The sequence below is a fragment of the Phyllostomus discolor genome, chromosome 1 (assembly GCF_004126475.2).
Source record: "Phyllostomus discolor isolate MPI-MPIP mPhyDis1 chromosome 1, mPhyDis1.pri.v3, whole genome shotgun sequence".
In the NCBI taxonomy this organism is placed as follows: Eukaryota; Metazoa; Chordata; class Mammalia; order Chiroptera; family Phyllostomidae; genus Phyllostomus; species Phyllostomus discolor.
In genome coordinates this window covers 68,004,484-68,031,189 of record NC_040903.2, presented here as the reverse complement: position 1 = coordinate 68,031,189, position 26,706 = coordinate 68,004,484, and the positions used below count along the sequence as shown (strand labels likewise).

The following is a 26,706-nucleotide window of genomic DNA, read 5'->3' as shown; positions in this document are numbered from 1 at the left end:
TATGGAACAATGCTTTGAATTTAGAGTTCTCTACCAACTTGAATTACTAATTGAATGTAAAGGGGCAAAAAACAAAACAAAACAAAACAACAAAAACCACTGCTGGACATACATGCAAGAACTCAGAAGGTTTATTGCCATGTACCCACCATGGAAAGATTACTCAAGAAACTGCTTTGGCAAAACATAAGAGGAATTTAAGAACGGGAAAGAAACGGGATAAAAGAAAGATGGAACCGCTAAATACGACCCAGAAGCCACGTCATTAAGCTGGCCAATCTGGAAGTCCTCTGTCGGGCAGGAAAGTCCTAGAATCGGAAAACTGAATTTCCATTTCTGTAGGTCTATTCAACACTTGAGAAACACTGGAAAAACTCAAAGCCCCAGAAAACCATGTATCTCCATGGAGCCTGGTCTTTGACTCGTGTTCCTCCTCCACAGTGAGTCACCCCCACAAGCCAACATGGGAGTCCCACCCACTGGGGTGACGCGAGCCATGTCCAGCCTCAGCCTCGCAGCTTACCCAGGGCCCCATCTCTGATCCCCGCAGGGGATTTCCTACGGCAGCAGGGGCAGAACTGCTGGACTCAAAGCTCTTGAGTCTGTGGTGACTATTTTTCTGACCCAAAAGTCAGGACACAGTTGACCATAAAGTTACAATATACTGTCTGAACAGAATAAACAAAATATTTAAAACCAGACAGTTCCTGAAAACTCAGGATATATGGCTATAGTTTTTGTCCTGTGAAAAGCTAAGTCCTTGCCCGGTGGGCACTCGGATAATAATCCTTTCACATGAACTGTTTCCCATTCTGCTTCTCTTTGAGGAGACCCCCCTGCAATTCGGCCTCACCTGGGCAGGGGAAAGACAAAAGCTCAGTACTGGCCTCTGCTTTAAATCCATAGTCTTTAGGGATTTGTTTTGATGATTAGGGAAATGAGAGCCTGTTGTGAGGGGGTGGGAGAGTGTGAAACAGAGAAAAAAGTGTCTTGATAACTCAGCCTCTCCCCTTTTGTCCCTAAAATTTCAGCTCGGGCCCCCCACTGTGAATTCCACTCACCAAACAAGCTCCTCATGTGGAAGGCAGTTGGACAGTTTGTTGCTACCAAGCCAGCTTGCCCTCCGGTGTCGCTGGTGGCTGGGCATCTTACCTTCACCTTAAGCCATGTATCAAAGTATTTCTTTCTATTCCTTAGAATATTCTACCTTAGACAAGTTCTGAAACACCTGATTTTCCATTTCATTACATTGCCATGACATTTCGGTGTTTCTTACAGATTGCCACCCCTAACAACCATAACTTTAGTCTACCCCATAGTGAATTCTGATCATAAGTCCTTAGGAAATACTGCAACTTCAGAAATGTATTTTCAGAAGTAAACCTCTGGGCCTACCTCTCATGTCCAGGGCTCTTGCAAGTGCCCCATTAGGTCTTGGCCACCAGAATGCCCCAGTGCTAGATAAGAAAGGAACATAAGAACTGATAGGCCTCTCTTCCCTCCAGAGGTTGTGTCATATTCAATGGACTCTGTGCAAGAGGCAGGAGATGAGCACTGGGTAGGCTTGCTTCCCCACACAGATTGTTTCGTACCTGGTAGACGTGTGCCCCAAATTCAGAGAAGCAATGGGCACTTTGCAAATATTTACCTAGCTACTTGGCAACGGGGCAAGTTCTACTCAACTTCAAAGACACACGCCCTGCACTCCATTCTCTTCACACACATAAAAACTATCTTTCCAAGTGTTAAAAACCATGTTTGTTGGGCCCCTTTAACTTCCAAATCATTCAGTTCTGCAGGATTTGAACATTTAATGGAGAAAAAAATATTGAAGACTTGCTTTCATGTGTGAAGTGAATGGCGTCCCTCGGCCTTGGAGTTCAGCTTCAGCCTTCTGTTCTCAGGAATGAGATTCACAAGCACTGCAGACTTTTCTAGTTCTGCTGCTGATCTTTCACAGATAAATTAAAGAAACCAAGTGTTTGGCACTTAAACAAATCCACAAGCCAAGACACGATGGAGAAAGGACCCAGAATGTAACCTTCCCACACTTTCCATCTGCAGCTCGGGAGAAACATAACAAATGCCTTCAGAGACCAGCCTGCCCAAGCCACCTTCTCAAATGTGTATGTAACCTTGGGCCTAGCGTCATGTCGATAGCACGCTGCTAGAAACACTTGATTGAAAGGTAGAGACATATAGAGAACACAAGAAGAAGACTTAAGTCACTAAAAACCCACATAGCAAAACAGGCATTTGTCGTCATATAAATAGCATTATCGGATGTGCCATATGTCATGCTCTTAAGTTTGAGGGCCCACTGCAAGATACATGTTACTAAGCCTTTTTATTAACTACACTTGCATGGTGCCATCTTGTGGCAAAGCCCTATAGCAATTTGAAAGAAACAGCCAATGTTTTTCCACTTTATAAATTTTGTGAAGTGTAGTATTTAGCTATTTTTGACCAGTTTAAGAACATCTTGGACTTCCATTTCCTAATTTAAAACAAAACAGAGTTTATAATACATTTTCTATTGATCTAGGAGTTAATAAATATTGACTAAGATTTCCCCACCTGGAAGTTAGCAATCATAGAATCCAGGAAGAAAATTTGAGGAAGAAATTTGACTTTCACAGAAAAAAAAATTTTTACTGACAATTACCTATCTTTGAGAAAAACAATTTATTTAGCTTTTCAGGCTACACACCACGTTGTACTATCTCGTGTCTGAATGGTGTAAAAGGTAAGGGAACTTTTCTACACAGAGTCATTGATGGCTTGGTTTCAAACAGCCTGAAAGGAACTTAAGGTCTAATCACGTGGGCTCACGGATTTTTCTATTTACTCTTTTTATGTTGAGAAAAGGTGACCCAGTGGGGGCTCCCTGAAAGTTCCCCAAAGGAAGCAGGGTGTCCCGTTCATCTTATGAAAATTTCACACAATTCTTTGAGTATCTGCAGAACCAGAACTGAAACTAAGGTTTCCTAATGTCTCGTCCCATGATCTTTGCTGTAGATCTCAGTGAAGCACGCTGGTTAGGAGTGGGGTGCAGTTCTGCATGCTGTGTGGTTATGAAATCAGAGCCTCGAATCTGCGGGCAGGCAGTCACGGGGAAACACCTGAGCAAGGTGCCCCGCCCTGCCGAGCTGGGAATTGGAGGAGCTCCAGGCTACTGTTAGGAGTTTTTCTGTTGCCAGCCTGGCCTATGGCAAACAGACCCCCAATCCACTCACCTATAAACAACTGCAGCCCGAAACAGCTCCCTAGACCCTTCTCTTACTTCATGGTCATGTTCGTACAACAGTGTCCAATTCACACAAGGTGCTCAGTGGGTGCCCTGGACTGACTGACAGATGATGTATCTCATTATGGTGAACCATAGAAGAACCCAATGTTGCACCATAATGACCATTAAATAAATACCTGGTTGTCTGCATTTTTAAAGAAATTTTCACTCAGAATTCTCTCTTGCTCAAAGTCTGAGTTCTTTTGATCGGACTAAGATTAAACAAACATTTATTGAACACTCACTGGTATGTGCAAGGTATACTCATTTGTGGCTAAATTTCTACAGCCATCCTGGCTGACTGAGGCCATCCTTCGGTAAACACGGATCATTGCTAGGATGTCACTGTACTGGAAGAAATAAGCAGTGATGGGAAAGAGGTATCACAATTAGCCTTCAGGGAATTGCGGGGTGGGGTGGGGTGGGAGTGGCTGAAAAAGATTTTGAAGGTCAGGAGGGCAACTAACTTCAGTTCTCTAGAAAACAGGTGCTGGGCATGGCTCAAAAGGTGGGACAGAGAAGGCCACAGGCAATGCCATCGATCGGGTGAGAGATGGAGGGAACATGTGATTGGAAGTTGGACATCCCCTTCTGAGGAAGGGAGGACCATCAAAGGAAGCCACAGGGAGCCCCAAAGCAGAAGAAATTTTGGAGAATGTTGAAGTGGAATAAAGGAGAAAAGTATGTTGACAGGTAATCAACTAGGTGAATGAGTGTGAGGATTTTTAAAAATATTTTATTTATTTTTAGAGAGAGGGGAAGGAAGAGAAAGAGAGGGAGAGAAACTTCACTGTGTGGTTGCCTCTTGCGTGCCCCTAACTGGGGACCTAGTGCATAACCCAAGCATGTGCCCTGACTGGGAATTAAACTCACAATCCTTCAGTTTGCCGGCCTACACTCAATCCACTGAGCCACACCAGCCAGGGTGAGTGTGAGGATTTTATATCTCCTCTCCTGCCCTCCCTCCCCAATTTCGCTGCCCACTGATATTTCATGGAGGAGCAAGATTATGGGTCCAAAATGAAAGACATTCATTTTTGTTGGTCTTAGCAGCCAACAGAAAATGTTAGAAGGAATAGAAAATTAACCCAAGTGACTAAGGGTAGTGATAGTATGGTGGTGACAAAGTGTGGATTTGGATTGTCCATTTTCTTTTTGTCCCATTTCCAAAATATTCTAGGGACAAGTTTGTGATGCACCAGCCTGAGAGGGAGGAGAGGGAAGATGGAAGGAGAAATGCCAAAGGCATAATTAGGCAGTGGGAGGCAACTTGGAGAAGGGAAAACAGGCTTGGGAGGAGCAGTGGAAACAGTTGCAAGGCCGCAGAGAGGAGGTGAAAACAGCACTTACGAAGTCATACTAGGAGAGAAGACAGACAGCCACAGGGAAAAGAGGGAAGGATGGAGCAGGCGTAGGGGGAACCGGCAGGCACAGAGCCTACGGTGGGAGGGCCTCGTCACACCCCTGAACGAATCCTGCTGCTCTGAGGAGCCCCACGCCAGCTGTTCCTCACCCCCAAGCACCCCAGCCACTGCCCTCTTCATCAGGTCACAGATTAAGTCACAAACTCAGTTTCACACAGAGAGTATCTGTCTGCAGCAAGAACATATGACACACCATAAGAGGAAAAATATATTCTGCTCCCTACTCTTCCACCTCCAACCCCCTAAAGACAAGGTCCATTCTACTAGAGCCCTTCTGAATAACAAATTCAGAGGGAAAAGAAAGGGAAAACAGAAACAATGCAAAAGTTTCTCGAAGAGCAGAATTTCCCATGAGGCAACACTGCTCACTTCTCTGCTGCCCACAGTCCACTGTGTATAACACATTTCTTGCTGGTCTAGAGGCAGAGAAGCCCCCTTGGAGTGGAGGGCTGGCTGCCACTGGTCTGTTGAAGTAAAGGCCACTGGGTCTGAGCATCCTTAGGGAGGTTACTTCTCTGAGCCCCGCCCCCCCACCTCCAATTCCTTCACCCAGGCCTCCAACGCCACCCTGATGGAAACACTCATCTCCTGTTGCAGAGGGGAGTACAAAGACAGAGCACACGTAATAAAAGTGGTCTCTCTATAGACACTTTTCCTGCGTGTGTCAACAGATGTGAAAGAATAACATTTGGGGAAGATTAAGAATGCGGATGACAAGGTAAAGAATCAGTGAATTGAAGACAGAAATATCCAGTCCGAAGAGTAAAAAAAAAAAATTTAAGGGGAATAGAACCATATGGGCTGTAGACTCTTAGAAAATTTGACATTTTTGTGTTTGGAGTTCCAGAGGAAAAGAAGAGATTGGTACAGTAAATATGTTTGAAAAAATAATAACCCCAAACTCCCCAAATTTGGTGAAAGAGATAAACTTGGGTTCAAGAAACTCAGCAGACCCCAAACAAAATAATTCAAAGAAACCCATGCACAGACACATGAAAGTCAAACAGCAAAAAGCCAAAGGGGAAAAACCTCAAAAGCAGCTCATGAAGAACGCCCTTTCTATTGGAACTACAGCAGAGTTAAACCTTGGGAGCCAAGGAGGCAAGAAGACACGGGAACGGCAGCTTAAAAGTTCTCCAAGTAAAGAACTCTAAATCCAGAATTTTGTATCCCATGGAAATATTGAAGAATAAAGGCAAAATAAAAACACTCTCAGATATTGGAAAACTAATAGAATTCCCCACCAGCAGACCTGCTCTAAAGGAACTGCTAAAGTAAGTTCTTTGAGCTAAAGGGACATTATGCCAGAGGGAAAGAAACTGGCCCTTCAAGAATTGAAGGAAAAGTTAGAGAAATGGGTGGATCTGGGTCAGCGTGATTCAGGTTGGCTATTCCATACGCAACCCACACAAGGGCCCCATTCTCCCTGGTACAGTTGTATCTGCATGTCTCTTTCTCCACCGGGATACACTTCTCCAAGTTCAGATAATGTTTTATGATTATTTTCGTATTTGCCTACAGTATCTGCTGCTGTGTGTGACCCAGTGGATGGGTTCAAAAGTTCAGGAGGCACAATGCCTGCCCTCAGCCCTGCAGCTGCCAATAACTACTAGGGTGTCCTTGAGGGAGTCAGGGAGCCTCTTTGTGCTTCACTGTTCTTATGCAAAATACAGGATGATAATGCATTTGCCTCACGTGTTGCAATGAAGATTCTATTAGTCACTATAGAAAGAATGATTAGAACAGGGCTGGGCACATATTAAGTACTATGTGTGTTAACCACTATTGGAAATGCTCAAATATTGCTGAATCATTTTCCCTCCCACTAGCAGATGTGTTATCAGCCTTTGGTTTCATACCCAACAATTACTTAAGGACTAAGCTCATCTCAAATTGAATCCTATGCTACCTGTGTTTTTGTAGAACCTAGATCAAAACATTTTGAACATCAGAGTAGTTAAAAATGTTCTCTAGATAAATAAAATCTCAACTGTAAATGGTGTGAGACAGAACATAAGTTGACGTGTACGTTTTTGCAAATGAGTATCAAGGTGGCAGCTGCAAGTCTGTCACCTAAAACTGAATCATGTCCATCCATTCGGTGTCATGGAACATTTTTATCACAGGTTCTCACTGTAGAGCTCAATCTGAAATTTTTGTTACCAGTCCTTGTCAGGAATACTTTCCCGATGGTTGTTTAAAGTAGATTTGCAAAGAGAGATGTGTCCATTCACATACCTAGGAAAATTAAACTCCAATTCCCCTATCAAGTTATATCATCAGAAACTCATTTACTTAAGCTTCCCAAAGATATCCCTTCAAAAACTGTATTTGATTATTTGTCTTTAGTTTTTATAAGGTCAATACAAGAAATGGCCATACGAAGAATATCTTTGCATTTTCTGCATGCAAAACAGCTAAAGTACAATGATTTTACCATTATATGAATTTCACAATATAAATCCCAAAAGGCAGTGTATCTCTCCTGATAAATTAGTATGGCACTTTCGTTTGATAATAAAAATTATAGTTCAGTGGTTCTCAGCCATGGCTGCATATGAGAACCACCGGGGCAGCTTCCACGGCACTGGGCTCGGTCTGACCCTGTACCACCATCAGAACCTGGGACTCAGGCACTGATGATTTTTAAAATTTCTCCAGGGGATTCCAAGGTACAGCTAGGAGAACCAAAACAACCCACTATTGTTTATCGTTTTACCCATTGAAAACAATTTGACTTTCAAGAAACCCAAAGCTAGCCCTGGCCACATAGCTCAGTCAGTCGTCCTGATACGCCAGGGTTGCAGGTTCCATCCCCACTCAGGGCACACACAAGGGGCAGTCAATGAGTGCATAAATAAGTGGAACAACAAACCGATATTTCTCTTTCTCTCCCTTCCTCTCTCTTCCTCAAATTAACGAATTAAAAGCTAGATGCCTCATAACATTTAGCCAACAAATTATTATTTTTTTTAATCCTCTACCAAGGATATGAGAGAAACATCAATTGGTTGCCTCCCATACGTGCCCCAACAGGGGATCAAACCTGCAACCTTTTGGTGTATGAGAAAATGCTCCAACCAGCAGAGCCACCCGGGCAAGGCTTAACCTAGATGTTTTATATTGTTCATTCTTTATCCTCTGTAGTTTATTCTTTTCTATTTGTCTTTTTGTCATCAAACATGCCTTATAAGTTACCTCAAATCATTTTGGGAAACAGGTACAGAATAAGCCCTACTTTTAAAAAAAAAGTCATCCATGGTTTCATGGAAATCCTTCTAAAACTTTTTTTTTCAGACTCTATTGGTTCTTTGGATAACAGTTCTTTCCATAAATTCACTCTCTGGGGTGTGCAGTCACACTAACTATCAGGCGTTCAAAAACTGTTTCCTTTAAGCTTTAGATGATGGACCCAAGGGTTAACGTTTCAGGATTTAGTAATTGAGTTTTGTACTTGTATCCACTGCTCTGCAAAAAATGGCCACAACCAAATGGCTCAAAACAACACACAGTTGTTACAGCTCACAATTTCCGAAGGTCAGAAGTGCAGGCTTGCCCAGCTGCTCTGCTCAGGGCCTTCTGAGGCTGACATGCAGGTGTTGGCTGGGCAGGGCTCTCAACTGACTAGAGGAGGGTCAGCTTCTCAGGCCCTGAAATTTGCCGCAGCTTGTCCTCAAGCCAGCAGTGGAAACAGAGGTCCTGTGGCTTTGAGTCTCTTGCTTTGGGAAAGACTGGTACCTTCTCTTAAAGGGCTCACTGGAGCGGCACACCAGCCTCCCAGGGGCAGAGGTTGCTCTGCCTCACGTGTGAGTGTGCACTCGTGTGTTTCTAATACACTTTGTGAGGAACACCCCCCCAAAAGCACTTAATGTACCAAACTCTTGCCTGGGGGTGTGGGCAACCCACAGCTGTGTCTGATCCTGTTTACCAGCTATGGAACAGCTCAGAGCTTTGTAATCAGATTTTCTTCCCCTAAATTCATGAATTTAATTTGCCTACACCTTTATTTCATATATTAGTCTGCTTGGCTGCCATAACTAAGTACCACAGATTGGAGGCCGAAACAGCAAAAATTAACTTTCTCCCAGCTGTGGAGGCTGGAAATGCAAGATCGAGGTGTTGTTGGCAGCTCTGGTTTCTCCTGAGGCCTCTCTCCTCGGTCAGCAAGTGTCCATCTTTCTGTGTTCTCACATAGTCTTTCCTCTCTGTGTCCAAATTTCCTCCTAAGATTGGATAGATTGGAATGCAGCCCACTCTAAAGACTTCATTTTGTTTTTTTAATGTTTATTGATTTTAAAGAGAAACAAACATCAATGAGAGAAAAAAAAAACCCTGACTGGCTTTCCCCCATACGTGCCCCAACCTCGGATCAAACCCTCAACCCAGGTGTGTGACCTGATGGGAAAGCAAATGCACAATGTTTCGGTCTATGGGATGATACTCCAACAAACTGAGCCACACCAGTCAGGGCTGACAGCCTCATTTTAACTTAATGACCTCTTTCAAGCCCTTATCTCCAAAATCAGTCCCATTCTGAGGTACTAGGAATTGGGTCTTCAACATATAAATTTTGCGGGGACACAATTCAGCCTGTAACACTTCCCTGCCCACTCACAATCATCTGAAACATTCTTTAATTTACCTCCATTTATTTTATATTTCATTATCTGGAAGAGCTTACTAATCATTTAAGCTTTTTGTTCCTGCCCTCAAGGAGCCTATAATATTGGGTTGACCAAAAAGTCTGTTTAGTTTTTTCTATAAAATAAAAGACACATGTTTCATGTTCACCAATGACTTTAGTGATTTGGATATTTTGAGTGTGTCCGCCATCTCCTGTGTGGTAGAATGTTGACTGTTCTCAATTAATGTCTCAATTTGATCACTATCAACTTCAACTGATCTACCTGATGGTGGAGCATCGTCCAGACAGAAATCTCCACCACAAAACTTCACAAACCACTTCTGACACATTTGATCAGTCACTGCATCTTCTCCATACACTGCACAAATCATTTTTTGCATTTCAGTTGCATTTTTACCTTTCTTGAAATAATAAAGCATACTATGCCAAAAATGTTGTGTATTCCATCTTCAATATTAAAATGGGTACACAAAAATTCATCAATTTTGATAAGGTTTTTAAAAAATGCACGCTGATATGACAGCTGTCACAATACAATCTAACAAAATTTCTTTGAATTAAATTAAAGACAACTAAGAGCTACTAGAACCATCATACCAAAAAAAAAAAAAAAACTTTTGGCCAACCCAATATAAACTAAACACCAAAAACAACTAGGAATTAGTAGACAACTAGCTGCTACTCTGGACAAGGTGAACTGTAGTTTTCTAGACATTTGAAGAAAAATGGAAGTCAAGGCACAGTGTCTGCAGTGGTCCAGGAGGGCCTTAAGAGCAGGACTGGTTTATGGACTCTTTTATGAGGCCTATTTTTTTTTCTTCTCACCTGAGGATATTTTTTTCCACTGCTTTTAGAGAGAGAGAGAAAGGGAGAGAGGAAGGGAGAGAAACATCGACTGGCTGCCTCCCGTATGCACCCAGACAAGGGATCACGTACACCTGGACCAAGGTTGGAAGCCACAACCTGAAACTTTTCAGGTTCAGGTCGATGCCCCAACCAACTGAGCCACACCAGCTGGGGTGGGGCCTAATGTTTAAATAGTCATTGTAAACTGTAATAGTACTTTAGAATTACCTGAAGGAGACTTTAAAAATATTGAAGCCCCAGAATTTCAGCATAATTGCTCTTGCTGGGTCCTTTCCACTGGGAAAGAAGGAAGGGAAGGAGGGAAGGAGAGAGGGAGGAAAAGGCACCTTCCAGGTGATGAGAATGTATAACCAGGGTTAAGAAGCACTGGTTTAAATGGATGAAAGGAGGACATTCCAGGTGAGGAGAAAAATGAGTTGGGACATGAAAGCAAGAATGCCATTTTGAAGGACGGTGGGATGACTGAACCAGCTGGAGCCGTGTGTGTGCTTTACGAGCAGTGGGAAATGAGTGCATGGGTCAAAGTCAAATTGCTGTGAGGTTCTGGGGCCTGTGCACAGGAGGAAGGGAGACATGGAGCTAGCAAGCTCAGCTCATGGGTATTGCAGAGAAATAGGTGTCAGATAACGACGGCTTCAACACTGGTACCCGAATGCAGACATGAGGCCAAGGACTTGGAAGGAAAGATTGGTAGGAGTGAGGAAGTGCGCAAGCTGCTAAGTGAAACAAACATGGGCGATAAAGAAAAAGGTTGAGCTGTAAATGATTCCAAGGTTTTGAAGCTGATGGTCTGGGAATGTACTATTAACAAAATACTAATTAGTAAAATAAATTGTTGGTGTAAAGAGCATGAATTTAGCTAGATCATGAGCTTCTCTATGAGATTTAACCTTCTTAAGCCAGGAATAACATTTATTCACACTTAACATGATGTATGATATAACAATTGCTAAATACACTTTGGTTGACTAGAGTTAAATGAGGTAAAATTGGAATGCCTACAAAGATATCCACTACAGAAAAGAGGAAATTAATGCCAAAGAGACAAGGAAGAATCCAGGCCTTGAGCACAGCAGAGCCCTCTGAGTGACGTCCTAGATGCCTAACAAGGACTGAATGATGATGGGTAAGGAGCTCTGCAGGACATCTCTATCCAGCATCCTCTTTCTCTTCTCCATTGCCCACTCATGTGTAATGACATCTGTTGTTTTTGTCACCCTTTGCTGGTTCCTCAATTTTCCTTCAGGGACCTTCCCCTCTCCCATTGCATGACATGAAACTTGTCCTCCTCCCAGAGGCTTTGCCAGACCACTGTGCCTTCACCCCACTCCTTTGAATTTCTAGAGAAATGTGACTCACGTTGTTCAAACTAGCAGTGATTTCCCCTTGGCTGCAGCTGGGCCAGTGAGTCGGACTTAGCCTCCTGCGATTCGAGTCTTGAGCAGAGCAGCAGCAGTACAGCAACCAGCATCCCTGTGACAGCCGAGTCCCGGTGTCACTCACTCCCAATTGGATCTCTGAAATTGCTTGGGCCCTTGCTGTCTCCACAGCCTATTTATTACTCGGCTTTGCTGTTAATTCTCTGCAGTACCTTGTATCCTTCCAATACATCCCCTCAATCAGAGTTCCTGCCGCTTGCAACTAAAGCTTAACAGACTGACCACATTTCTTCTCATTATTCCATTTTGCCTCAGCTTTAATTTGCATTCGAAATCCAGAAGTGAGTACACAACATCCTGAGATCTTCATTTTTTTCTTTTTAAATTTTAATTGTTGTTGCAGTACAATTTTCTCTCCTTTACTCCCATCCCAACCCACCCACCCAACCCTCCCCTCCTCCCTCCCATTTCCTCCTGCCCTTAGTTTTTATCCATGTGTCCTTTATACTCATTCCTGTAAACCCTTCCCCTTTTCCCCTGAAATTCCCCTGAAATTCCCTCTCCTCTCCCCTCTGAACTCTGTCAGTCTGTTCTTTATTTCAGTGTCTTTCGTTATATTTTGCTTGTTTCTTTGTGCAACAAGCATGGATGCAACTGGAAAGTATTATGCTAAGCGAAATAAGCCAGGCATTTTTCCTTTTCTAAAGCTCATCTCGGGGATTCTCATTTTGATTTCAAAGAAGACAACTTCACGACAACCACAGTGACAAGACACGGCCATCTGACACCCTGCACCTTTCCTCTCTCATACCTTCTCCTTTATGAAGAGAAGCACCTGGGCTCCTTCTGCAATGGACTATATCTCAGTTGTCTCAAATGTCGTATCTCTTCCTACTCCACTTGTTTCTCCAGCTCTAAGTTCCTTTGCCCTCAATGTCACATGCCTTGAAGAGTATCCGAGGATACGCCTCTCCATCCTTTCTTTCCTGTCCCTACCCGATGTCTTCTTTCTTTTTAAAAAGAACTAAGAATTACTATGCTCTCAGCATCACTGGTGTGAGTACAGGAGGCTCTGCTTTTACTGTATATGAGAGACACAGATATAAATTCTGGCTGTAGAAGTCTGAGGAAGTCCATTGGGCCTAGAGATAAATGCCTTTTATCAAACTAGAAACAGACACCCCTAAAGGAGATCGTTACTTGGCGTTTGTTGAATGCTTTTCATCTACAAAGAAATTTGTAGGCATTAAAGAATGAGCTGTCAGTTCTTTCCACAAGAATAAATGTGTAATGCTGAATACAATCCTGTCTCATTCCTCAGACCTAAACAAATGGGCCCTGCATATAAACTGACTAAACAAGATGACTTCTTAGGAAAAGAGGGGGACATGGGGGCAGGGGGTGAAAAGACGAAGAAGAAAAGACCTACCATTTATCTAACGACTGTTGAGTGTCTGAGAGGACAGTCTGTAGGAAAACCCTGCTGGGTTCTGGCCTGGCCCCGTTTCCATTTACCAGACGGGACAACACACTGAGAAGCTGCCACAGAGGTCAGCTCATCCCCAGGCACCCTTCAAGCAGAAGGGTCACATCTTTTGGATGATTCTTCCTTTGCATTACCGGTCCGCTTCCTTATGCAAAATTCAGGTGTCGCCTGGCATACCAAAGCAAACCGACTTTAAGTAAACACTTGTAAGTGCATATGCACATGTGCACAGGCACACATGGCATCCGGACTCTGCCGTGCCCTGGGCTTGGGGCTGGGGAGGGGAGGTAAATAATGAACCCTGCCTCTTAGCCCTGTGTTGTGCAACAACGTGACTGGAAAGAACTCAATGAGATTAAGGACGGGCTTCCTCCTTCTGAAGAAATCGTTCCATCAAAAGGAAGGCAAGTCTCCACCTGCTCAGAGAAATTGCTGACCGAACTCCTTAGTAGTTAGACACCCTGTGAACTGCAAATAAAGGCAGAACTGCAAATAAAGGCAGGGCGTGAAGGCAGGAGCCAAGTCTTTCAACGGCTTTGCATACGTTGTTTTCCTTAAAGACCCTTGCGTTCCAGGGTTTATTCACCCACCGATTACCCTGTGCCCTGATTCTCCCAATCACAACCAATGATCATTGATGTCAAGGTCAGGGAGATCTAATATAGAAAGTATAACCCCTGCAACAAGCTCCCTTCTCTCACTTCTCAAATGTCACACTAGTATATACAGAATTGTGTGGCATTGAAGAAAACAGGCCACAGCATACTTAGGACTGATCATTTGATGGATGAGTACAAAATGGGAGGGTTTTTTGTTGTTGTTTGCTGTGGAGTCCTGTTCTTATAAACTCAATAAATTATATTAAACCAACTTTAAAAAAACCTCACTTGAGGATATGTTTATTGATTTTTACAGAGAAAAGAAGGGAGAGGGAAACATCAATGCAAGAGAGAACTATCAATTGATTGCCTCCCATATGTGCCCTGACTGGGGACTGAACCTGCAACCTAGGTGTGCCCTGGCTGGAAATCAAGCCCACAACATTTTGGTGTATAGGACAATGCTTCAATTGACTGAGCCACCCAGCCAGGATATAAACCAACTTTTAATTTACAATGTCTCACTTTCCACACCTTATAAAACCAACTACATAGCAAGGCACATCTTCATTTACTGCTATTTAGCTGTTAACACGTATGCATCTGCATATCTCTTCCTAGTCATTCTATATGTGGGGTGTGTTCCTATTTCACTATGGAATTGTAAATCTCCTGAAGGTCAGCGACTATTGCCTCTTACCAGTCCAGGTGTCTCAAAACCCCAAACTAAAGGCATCAAAGAACCAGGAAAAGGGGAAATCAGATAAAAGGAAAATAGCCACTGAAGACTCAAAAACAAGTGAAAATTCTGTATGGTGCTGCTCTGGTTGCAGCCCTGCACACAGACACGTCATGGTCATCCTCTAGAGTAGGGGAGAGCAGAAAAGTTGTACCTACCCAGTAGTCTTTTTCAGTTTTTCAGGAGTTTTCTCCTCCTAGGTTTGCTGTTGATTTCCTCGATGTAATGAAAGTTGCGGAATCTACTCCACCAGAATCTACTCAGATCAAGCACACAAAGGCACACAGTCCCGTTGTGCAGCTTCACTGTTGCTTCAGTAGAAGGGACCTGCCTGTGCCAAAAGCTTAACTGAGGGCATGCAATGAAAATACCCAAGTGGAGCCACGAGCACAGTCACCAAGCTGCCGATCCGAGGCAGAGCAGAGCAGAGCAGAGTGCATGCACTCTCCAGCAGGGCTGTCTCTCTGTCCCCAGGGAGGAATGGCGGCCACTAGGAACGCCACTGTGGAACTAAAGTGAACCAACCTGATGGACTGATGTGGGTGGTAACTTGAATGGCAAGAAAACCATGAACTCTTGACAGAGCAGTGAAATTAGTCTCTTCTAAAAGGAGTAAGGAGATTGTGAGTCTTATTTTGTATGCTTCCAAATTTGTTCCTATTCTTGGTATCTAGTTCATTGAAGTAGGAACCACTTGTATCAGTGGTGTCCACTAGAACTTTTTGGGAACAGTGTATATATTTTACTTGTAGGAAAAAGTTAAAAGAGCCACAGATCAATCCAATACAGTCTGCATAAACCTGCAAAGACTTTCTTGTTCATTCTTGTGGCTTTTGAAGTAGCACCATATAGGGTGAAGGGTATAATCTGTGGACTTAGATTCATCTTTGATAAAATGGGGGAGAATTATTGCTTAATTCATATCACTATAGAACTAAACATTAGGTACTGTACATGAAGCATTTGGCATTCTCTATCCTAGAATTCTTTTATTACCAGGTTGGTCATTTCTCGTGTCTCCTGAATAGGCATATCCTTTTTCAGTTCCCAATCTATTTCTTTAATATAATGGTATTTGAAGCATTCCTGATATCTGCTCTATTTCAACTAAACTTTCACCCCAGCACTGCTCCCTTCTCATCCCAGGTCAAGTGGAATGGCTCTGGAAATGCACGCTGTCTTTCTCAAGTAGGAAGTGAGTCTTGGGAAGTTGGATGGGTGTTGGTCCCACCAGGCAATGCTGTGGTGAAGAAAGGCCCAGGTATGCAGGTAGGCTGGAGAAAATGAATACAGAGCAGTCTGCCACTAGAACCCTTCCCTCAACAGAGAAGGCAGAAGGCATAAAGTGTGATCAGATTATTAAAATACAGTGGTAGTGGGGAATGCTTTGGGGGGTGCTGGGCAGAGATAGGCAAAGGGGGAAAAGTGGGGACAACTCAGTTATACAACATGAACAATAAAATTTAATAAAAAATAAAAATATAGAGGCAGATAGCTCACTGAAATCACAGGATGATACAGTGCAGCAAGCGCTCCTATTTCCTGAGCATACACAACGAAGCCAGAAACTGTCCAAGTGGGGCAGTTTCTGGCTTCACAGGGTTTTATCTTTGTCATTGGCTTCATCTTTGTTTTATACATGAGGAAAACAAAGGGCACAAGAGACTCAATACTTCGCCCAGGATCGAGCTGTGAGCAGGTGGCAGAGCCAATTGCAACCACAACCCAGAAACCTAATCTTCTACTTACACACAAAACAAACAAAACACAAACAGAACTATCCCCATGATTTTTCAGTGCACAGGAGGCATGGCGCCCTAAGCTGTGATCGCACTTGTCTGCATGTAGCTCAAGTTGAAATAGGGCTCATCAGTGCTGGGGCCGCGGACCCAGAGGGAGGCGGAATGTCTAAGAAGATGAGCAGAAAGCAGCCATAGAACATACTGAAGTTCTGTAGTGTGTGTGTGTGTGTGTGTGTGTGTGTGTGTGTTTCATAAGAACTAGTAGGCATAAGTAATTACACAGTTGGAATTTAGTCCCAGTTTAGGGGCCAGTACATGCTCAATCATGAATGCTGTGAGATGGGACCTCAGCAACAGGTTTCGGATGATCTGGTTCATTAAGGAAAGACAAGACACTCATTAATTACCTGGGGTAGTGATTCCATACTGTGACTAAAACAGACAGGTCAACATATATGATTGAGTCTTGCATTATTTGACTTGTTAACCTTGGGTGTGATGCATTAGTTTTGGTGAGCCTCCTGTCATGGAAAGTGTTCTGGGGACTCATGTGGAATCACTTGCAAGTCAGAACACCTTCAATGGTGCGACATCACATTCCATGTGGCCAAGATAGAGCACAGAGCAAGCACCAAGAGGAGGCAAAGCAAGGATACGTTTTTCATCCTCTCCGTTGGTATTATTAGCCGTTGGTATTATTGAATTATAATGCCTACATCCCACATCACTGGACAGGGTTCTAGGTGTAAAAGGAACAGTAATATCAAGGTGCTGAGAAAATCCTGGAACAAGAAACATTCTTGGGATAACTTCATGAGGAACATGCCATATGAGCCAGGCCTTGAAGGCTGGCTTTTAATAAGCAGGAAAGTGGGCTGGGGGGTTAGCGGGGGTGGGGTGGTGAGGCACAGCAAAATAGGTGAGAAAGATACAGATGTCCTCAGCTCTCTTGGGCCATTTCGGTTGGCTGGAGAACAGTGTGGCTGGCGAGAATGAGGGTGGCCCATGAAGACAGACTGGGCCATGTTGCACAGGGCTCTGAATGACCACCTGAGGAGTATGGACTTTTGTAAGAAAAGCCATTGAGAGGTTTTAAGCATTCAAATGACTGGAATTGTGCTTCAGAAAAACTGATGTCCTAGTAGGACATAAAATTAAAGCTTCTTGAAGTGGACTTCAAAATTTTAGAAAAACTCTAAACCACGTCTGATGAATAAGAAAGAAGTGAGATATGGAACCATGTATCACTTTGGTCAAAAAACAAGGTATTGAATAATATATCAAATTTTCTACAGTAGCTTATTAATAGATCTAAAGAAACTTCCAAAAAGATTCAAGGAACGGTTTTGGAGTAACAGCTGCATCACAAAATAAGTCTTTTCTAAAACACCTTCCAAGGATAAACCATGACAGTGGGCAATCAATCTGCACCTTTAAAAAAAACAATTAGCTCAGTTTCTGGGGACACCCACTGCTCTCCGCATCTGGCCCAGCTGGTTTCAAAGTGTCTGCTGCTCACAAAACTCTGTGCACGCTCAGCATGGAGTTGATCACTCTACACCCCAAGTGTGTACGGGTTAGCCAAAGCCTACACCACTGTGATGCTGGCTGAGATGCTTTGAACACTGAAAAGACTAAGATAAAAAGTGGGGATGAGGTCAGTATCATCAGCATATTGACCAACCCCAGCCATGAACACAGGATATCGCCTTTGCCTAACAGAAAGGGACCAAAAAGGAACCTGCAACAATGCTGGAACCCCCCTTGCGTGACCACCTGGACAGGGTGATTATTTGGGGCCTACTGAAAGCACCTGCTCAGTATGATGCCTCTGGGCTGAAGGCCTCCATGACAGGGGTGGACACTGATGAAGACTCTCATTGAGATCATCTGTTCAAGGACCAACCAGGAGCTGCAGGAAATTAACAGGGTCTAAAGAAATGTGCAAGACAAATCTGGAGGACATTACTTTCGACACACATGGTGACTTCTGCAACCTGATGGTTGCCCTTGAAAAAGGTACAAGAGCCGAAGATGGCTGCCATTGATTATGAACTGAGTGACCAAGATGCCCAGAGTCTCTCTGATGCTAGAGTGAAGAGGAAAGGAACTGATGTTCCCAAAAGGATCAGCATCATGACTGAGTGGAGCACGTGTCACAGACAGAAACCATGTGAAAGGTACAAGAGCTGTAGCCCTCATCACATGTTGGAGAGCATCAAGAAGTCGAGGGAGACCTGGAAAATGCTTTCCTGAACCCAGTCCGGTGTATCTGGAACAAGCCCCTGTAATTTTGCTGACTGACTATACAATTCTACAAAGGGCTTCAGGACTTGTGATAAGGTCCTGCTCAGAATCACAGTTGCCTGCAGCAAAGTGGACACGTTGAAACTAGGCCTGAATTCAAGAGAAAGTATGGTGAGTCCCTGTGCTACATCCAGCAAGACACCAAGGGTGACCGCAAGAAAGCGCTGCTGTACCTGTGTGGTGGGGATGAGCCAGGCCCGAGATGGCTCTAGCATCCAGCTAACAATTCTAGATCTACTTGTGACTAACAGCCCCTCGTGCTCATCCCTGTGAGGATAGTGTTAGCATTGCTCCTGACCATCCTTATTTCAGCTTCCTAAGCATTGCCTGGCTTGCCTGCCCAGTCTCTCTTTTTAGCCAAGGAAATGCACATTCCAAAGAGCTGGAAGTGAAATCTATGATGTGAAACACTTCGTCTCTTGTGTACTGTGTCCTAAATGGATGAATAAACTTAATTTTCACTTTAGGATAAAAACATTAAAAATCATGATTATTACTTACATCACACAGTATACTCCTGAAATACTGGGTTAGCCAAAAAGTCTGCTTAGCTTTTTCCATAAAATAAAAGACACCCTTTTCATTTTTACCAGTAACTTTATTGATTTGGGTATTTTGAGTATGACGGCTGTGTCCCGCGTGACACAACATTGACTGTTCTCAGTTAATGTCTCAATTTGATCGCTATCAACTTCCACTGGTCCACCCGACTGTGACACATTGTCCAGCAAGAAATCTCCAGCACAAAACTCTGCAAACCACTTTTGACACATTTGATCAGTCACAGCATCTTCTTCATACACTGCACAAATCCTTTTGCATTCAGTTGCGTTTTTACCTTTCTTGAAATAATAAAGCATAATATGCCAAAAATGTTGTGTATTTTCTTCCAGCTTCAATATTAAAATGGGTACACAAAAATTCACTAGTTTTGATTAAGTTTTTTAAAAATGTACACTGGTATGACAGCTGTCACAATACAATCTAATGAAATTGTTTGGAATGAAGTTGAAGGTGACTAAGAGCTACGAGGGCCATCGTATGGAAAAAACCAAATGAACTTCTTGGCCAGCCCAACAGAGCTGTGGCGCCTCCAGGTGCCAGCTTGCGGCTGTGGTCCCAGTCACTCACTCACATATCCAGGGCCTGCTGAGAAGGGGTTTTGGCAGATGTAATTAAAGTCCCTATAAGGTAACTTTAAGGGGAATTATCCTGGTGTGCCTGGCTTGTGAGCTGAAGGGCTTTAAAAGCAGGCGGAGGCTTTCCTGAGATGACTATACCTATGGATAAGGCCTCCAGGCCCAGGCCCATGGAGTTCCAGCCTGCCTTCTCAATTACATATATCAAGCCTTATTTACACACACACACACACACACACACGCACACGTATATACGTACTTACATACACAGTGTATGTGCATACACACACACAAGCCTCTCTGCATGAACATGTATATCTCATACTGGCTCTGCTGCTCTGACTGGACTCTAACACAGTTTACTTTCTTTATGAGAGGTGACAATTATTCTATGAGGGGATGCACTATAAATAAACTAACTACATAAACACCATTGTTGGAAACTGTATTTAAAACTAAGGCTGTGTGCTTTCCTTTTCTGAGGTGCACTATAAAGTGGCGCCATTCTTACAGCTGCGGACGCCTTGGCTTCCAATCGGATCTCACCTGGCTTTAGCCTGTGGAGTTCTTAATCTGGGGTCTACAACTCCCTGAAATTGTATGTAAAATTTTTTCTCGGAGCCCTTAGATTTCCCCAGATCCTCAAATTAAGATTTGATGTAGCTTACTTTGAAGTTATTTTGTTATTTATACTCAAGTTCCCAATGATTCATTGTATATATGCTGTGAAAGGATAGTTGACTCCCCAGCTGCTCGCCTTGTTCCAAAATTATCGCTGTTGTACAGATTCATTTTTTTGAAAGGAGGGTCAGGCCACTTGTAATTAGTAGGAGAAACTTGATTTAAGTTTTCACTCCATCAAAAGTCCATAAATGTGTCAAGATAATCCACCTAAGAACTCTACACATTAAACATGAGTCCCAAACAGTCAAGAAAACCAGCGATGCACAAAATACAATTTAAGTCATCTCTGACTAAATAATGATCAACTAACAAATCTCAAAATAATTATATTGCTGAGTATTAACTTCTGTTGTGTGGAGAGATTTGTACTTATTTTATGAATAAAATAAGAATGAATCTAAATTCACATTAAATATCCACATTAGGACTTTTAACAAATTAAAAGATTACTACATAAAATACGTAAGAACAATTTTTTATTATCTTATTCTTAGCAAAGTCCCACACAGCCGAACATAATGCCATCTTTTGGTTTTGTTTCTTGACGTGCCACACCTTTTGGCCTAGTCCTACCTTCTATGTGGGTTCTGCCTGTGGAACTTCCCTCCAGGAAAGCCGTGGGCCTTTTCAAAGTCATCTCATCCATCCCAATGGTGTTAAGTGCCAACACACGCTGACTCCCTCCATTTTCATTTCTAGCCCAAACTACCTTTTGAACTCTCTATCCAGCATCTCCTCCCATTTTTATTGGGATAAGTCACTGGAATCTTCATGTCCAGGACCAAAATCTCGATTTTCCTCCCTAACTGGTCCCTTTCATTCTTTCCCATTCTTACAAAAATGGAATTACCTTCCACCCAATAGCTCAAATCACACACTTGGAGAGTATTATGCATAAATACAGAGAACAGACTGACAGCTGTCAAGAGGGGAAGGAGGTGGAGGGGCTGGATAAAAAAGGTGAAGGGATTAAGCAAACAAACCAACCTCATAGACACGTTCAACAGCTTGGTGATTACCGGAGGAAAAGGGACAGGGGAAGGAGAAGAGGGTAAAGGGCGTATAAATGGTGACAGAAGGAACCTTGACTTGGAGTAGTGAACACACACAGTGCAATATACAGATGATGTGTTATAGATCTGCACACTTGAAACCCATGTAATTTTATTAACCATCACCCCAATAAGTGAAAAATAAAAGAAACCGAGGCACCAGCGGGGTTCCTCCTTTTGCACCACGCCCTACATCCTGTGATTGCTTCCTCTCAGCTGTTTCACCCCTGTAGTGCAAGCCACCACGGTCACTCCTAGGCACTTTCAGCTGACCTGCAGTCCGCCCGGAAACCAGAACTGCATTTCAAAACCCTAAATTAGACTGTGTCTCCTTTGCTTAAACCTCTCGCCAGCTCCCCACCTCACTTGAGAATGAAAACTCACTATCTTATCTTGGGCAAAAGGCCCTGGCATGACCCAGGACCCACACACCTTGCCTCTCACCCACAGCGGTCTGAGAGTTGCTGCAGGTCTAGGCCAGGCCCGTCCCACGGCAGGCCCAGGTGCGTGCCCAATGAGTCATTGCAGCAGCATTCTTACCTCATCATCCCCCTGTCAGTTTTCTGTTAGAGAACATTTGAATGTATTCTATCTTCAGGTAATTAATGCCAGACTCACTGCATTCCAACCCCCCAACATGAGGCTTGTAGCTACTTCATCAACTTAGTGGCTACTAGGTCCTATATTCCTACTCCTCAAGCCTCTTCTTGATGTGCACACATAATATACTTACATTGTGTGTGAATGGGAAGTTCATCATTATTTATTTTCTTAGCACACTTACTGAAACTGTTTTCTATGAGCCAACACAGTATGTGACTAAAACAGTAAGTTAAATAGGAATTTTGTCTTTCAAATGCCTAAAACTGGGCTCGTTCAGTGCAGACTTGGTACCTGGTTAGTGAAGCACCAGCTGGGGCAGACTGGCACTTGCCATGGCCAATGAAAAGCCCAAAGGAGTCGAGACAGGACAATTAATTTGAAGGTGGTGGTGGGGTAGTATGGCTCTATGGTACAGTCTAGGATTAAGACACAAACACCACTCAGTAAACTAATGAAAGGTGATCGTGAACAACAGGTTTTGTCAATGAGGCAGATCAGCTTCCAATCTGACGGGCAGCCAATCAATGAAAAGGACACACCTGCAGAGCTGGAAATGGAGGCTGCGGATACAATGGTTGTGCTCCAGCAGCAGACAGGAGGCATCCAGTAAAACGGAACCTGCTGCTGTACTCCAGAGCTGTTCCTACAGAGCAAGAAGACAGTCTCAATTAGAAAAATTAAATTTGGTTCCACCAAATTCTGTCATCGTCCTGGACTTCAGTGCAGTTTTCTTTTTCATCTTCCCCATTCCTTTCACTGCCTGTAAAATAACTGACGTGCATGCACAAGCATTTGCAGTTTTTTAACCAAATGTTTTAAACAACAAGTAGAGAGGCTATGGGGAAAACTGCCGGTTTTGTGAAAATACCCCTTTTCTCCATCAGTGGAAGCTCATTCAGCTCTTTCTTTTTTATTCAAGTTATTCTCCTCTCACTGTTCAACAAAATATTATAAAAATCCTTGCATATCTTGTTCAATTGGTGAATTTTCATCTTTTTCATTTGCATTGTGAAACCGAGGACAATTGGAAACTTTTTTTGCCCATAGTTGTTACATGTAAGGCAGCCTGTCTTTAGGAAAGGATAAAAGAAATGAATCTTAAGACAGTTTTCCTTTTAAGTGTCTTGTGTGTTTGTGTGTGTGTGTGTTTAAGATTTATTTTTGGAGAGAGAGGAAGGGAAGGAGAAAGAGGGAAACATCGATCAGCTGCTTCTCACAAGCCCTGCAACCGGGGACCTGGCCTGCCACCCAGGCATGCGCCCTGACTGGGGATCAAACTAGCGACCTTTTGGTCTGAGGTACGATGCTCAGTCCACTGAGCCACATCAGTCAAAGCAAGTGTCTTATTGTTTAAACAAACCTCTGTTAATATAAACATGAATTAATCTTTCAAAGTTATTTTTCACTTTATTTCTATTTACTCTCTTTGTGCTTACTCTACCTACAAATGTATGACATGAATTTATATATTTTTAAAGATTTTTATTTATTTATTTGAGGGGAAGGAGGGAGAAAAAAGGAAGAGAAACATCAATGTGTGGTTGCCTCTTATGTGCCCCCCAGTGGGGACCTGGACCTCAACCCAAGCATGTGCCCTGACTGGGAATCTAACAGGCGACCTTTTTGGTTTGCAGGTTGGCACTCAGTCCGCTGAGCCTCACCAGCCAGGGCCATGAATTTATACTTTTATTTTAAAAATCTTTTTTGAAAATTGTATTATTAAAATAATAATTTGTCCTGATTGAAACATAGCTATAAAAAATACTAGGCTAAAAACCCTTAGAGAAAATCATTAGACTAAAAGTTCTTTTGTGGTTCTGATTCTAATCTGTTATGGACAAGTCTTAATTCCTCTTGTCAACAGTGTTCTCCTGTGTTAAAAAAAAAAAAAAAGAAGAAGAAATGAAAGAAAGGAAAGAAGGGAGGAAGGGAGGGAGGGAGATCAGAAGGGAGATAAGAAGAAAAAGACACTGGTTGGACTGATCTCTCAAGTCCCTTTCCACTCAAAATTTCTTTGATTCTGGTAAGAAGACCTTGCCTTTAATAAATACACAGAGGTCTGCAGAGCAAAATGCTAATAATAGCTACCACTGTTGGGGGCTCCTTATGTGTAATGCACTGTACGAAAAGATTTACATAGTTATCTCATTTAACAGATTCATGTACTAATGATTATTGTTCTCCCATTTATAGGTAGGAAGACAAACGCAAGCTCAAAGAACAGTCATATATTCTGTTTGTTTTTTCAGACACAATCCTCAACAAGAGAAGTAGCTGAGTAGACAGAAAATGCACACAAAAATGAAACTTTCTAAAGCAGAAGTTCGGGCAAAGTTCACTGGACCAGGGGCCATGTAGCACTCAAATGCCTGCAGGGCAAAGTAAACATGCTTATTCCAGCCTGTCAAATCACTAGATGAAATGTCTTCTCTTCAGAAGACAGGATTTCAGGCATAAGCTGAGGAGTAACTCAGGTATTCACTTTCGAAATTCAGCACAAACCTGACGCACTTCAAAGAAAGAACGGATAATGCCAGTAAAATAAAAGGATCATTCAAAGCTAATTTTCAGACAGTCATAAATGGTATTTGAATTTAGAAGAATATTTTCTGTGTATTATCCTATATTTGATATTAACATCCGGATAATCAACTAAAATTAAACATAGTAAATGAAACAATGTACAAAAAGTCACACTTTCAAATGTAAAGTGAATGCTGAACTCAGTAATTTCTATAAGAAAAATAATGCGAAAATTTAATGAGTTTATACCATGAGTTATACTGTTTATGAAATATTTGCCAAATTTTGCTTGGTTTTTTAATTATATATAGCCTTAATTTTTTCAGCTGGTATCAATACATTTACTTTTTTTTCCGCTTGTAAAGTACCATCTTGGCAAAGCCAGTTTCCAGAGTTAAACTTAAATCAACTCACAATAAAAGAAAAACAAAGTCCCTCCATTACGAGCTAAGACACCTGTGATCAATTAAAAAAAAACACGTTGGAAGAACTTGATCTTTGTATTTTGTATTTAAAACACTAATATCAAGTGATTGTAACTGAGACACCACACAGAAAGCTGGAGTTTTGAAATAGTAAAAAAAAATATGTTTCATCATTATACACAATCTGACTTCACTGTACAAAGGCGGCAACTCTGCCTGCCTCACCTCTCTCCACATTTTCCTTGGGCAGCATGCATATTTGTTTCCTGTGCTAAGAAACATCCCTCCAACTAGTAAAATATTCTTCGATACCATGTTAAATACATACCTGGGGAAACTATAAGGCCTGTTTCTTCAAAATGCTCTGTGATGTATAAAATAACACGAAAAGAGCACTGAGCAAAGTGTCTTGTATACAGTCAGTGCTGAGTTAGTATGGGATCAGTATCATCAGTATCACCACCACCACCATCCTCGTCAACTAGGCCACTGAAGAATAATTACTAAGTAGTGGCCTAAAAGAGTGAATCTACCTCCCCAAAATTCCAGTATGTTTTATAAGATTTTTTAAAATTTATTTTGAGAGGAGAAGGGAGGGAGAAAAAGAGGGAGAGAAACATTGATATGCAAGAGCAACAACAACTGGTGTCTCTCACATGCCCCCAAAGCGGGAACCTTGCCAGCAACCCAGGCATGTGTCCTGACTGGGAATCGAACTGGCGACATTTCAGTTTGTGGGATGACACCCAACACACTGAGCCACACCAGTCAGGGCCTAGTGTTTTTTAAAAAGGCCAAATTCTAATTAAATCTGTCATAGTTTTAGCAATATACAGGATGGGGAAAAGTATGTTTACAATTGTTTATATGGAAAATAATATAATAATAAATAAATAATACAAAAAATAAACTGTGTTTTGCATACTCACAACTGTAAATCTACTTTTGCCCCATCCTGTATATTAAGGTGGTTGTAAAATATTGAAATGTTCAAGGTTACTTCAGTTTGAGAAGTCTGTATTCTTTTAGCTATACCAGAACTGAAGCCAAACTGATAAAAAGATTGTATGAAAATCTTCCGAGTAGGAAAAACATTTTCTACAGTAATATGAGGTTCTATTTTTTCAATAGAAAAGGAGTGATTAGGAAAGAATCCATTCTGAATAACAAATATAGATTTGCCCATCTACCTGATAGGTATAAAAATAGTACAGGAAACGTAGATATATCTAAATAGACTGAGCCAAAAGAGAAAGGTATTTCATAGAATTTTATCATCAGAACAGTATCATTTCCTATGTTTAAGATCTATTTATTATGTTATTTTTACAAGTAGCAAAGTGCCTCTGTTTTTTTCCAACTTAATATACATGAATATAAAAAGGTACTGATTGCCACACTGCCCACCCCACCCCCAACCGACTGGGTTAACCAAAGTTGTGATCCATGAACAGCTTCCTGAAGGAGCAGGGGTTTCCTCCTTCACTGTCTTGAACTCTAGCACTCTATTCAGTCATCCTCTTGCTGACTTCTTTTCTGTCAAAGGAAACCAAGACTGCATTAAACCAGCACGCTCTAGCTGGCATGTTCATTCAGCCAAGATCACTTGTTCTGCCTGTAAGTATCATTTTCTAGAGGCCTTGGCAAAAAATGTGGGGGAAAATCACCATGGAAAAACACACCTGAACTTATTTACTCAACTACTCTATCACTTTAATTCCAGGGTAAATTATCCTTAGGTAGTTGACTAGTGTCTTCTCTCTCTTCCACATGTACAAACATTCCACACACACTCATAAACAC

The 26,706-nt window shown here is 42.3% G+C and overlaps 1 protein-coding gene and 1 pseudogene across 1 annotated transcript in view; one reads left to right on the top strand and one right to left on the bottom strand.

Annotated features, from left to right (window-relative positions):
* Positions 1–5,705: 5,705 nt before the first annotated feature.
* On the top strand, positions 5,706–18,971 carry LOC114491928 (annotated as a pseudogene).
* A 5,863-nt stretch (positions 18,972–24,834) lies between these two features.
* Positions 24,835–26,706, bottom strand: part of CDC123 (cell division cycle 123) — a 51,646-nt gene continuing 49,774 nt past the window's right edge. The window contains exon 13 of the mRNA XM_028507354.2: positions 24,835–26,439. Coding sequence (XP_028363155.1) covers positions 26,413–26,439 — 27 coding nt within the window. The 3' untranslated portion in view covers positions 24,835–26,412. The remainder of the gene's footprint in view (positions 26,440–26,706) is intronic.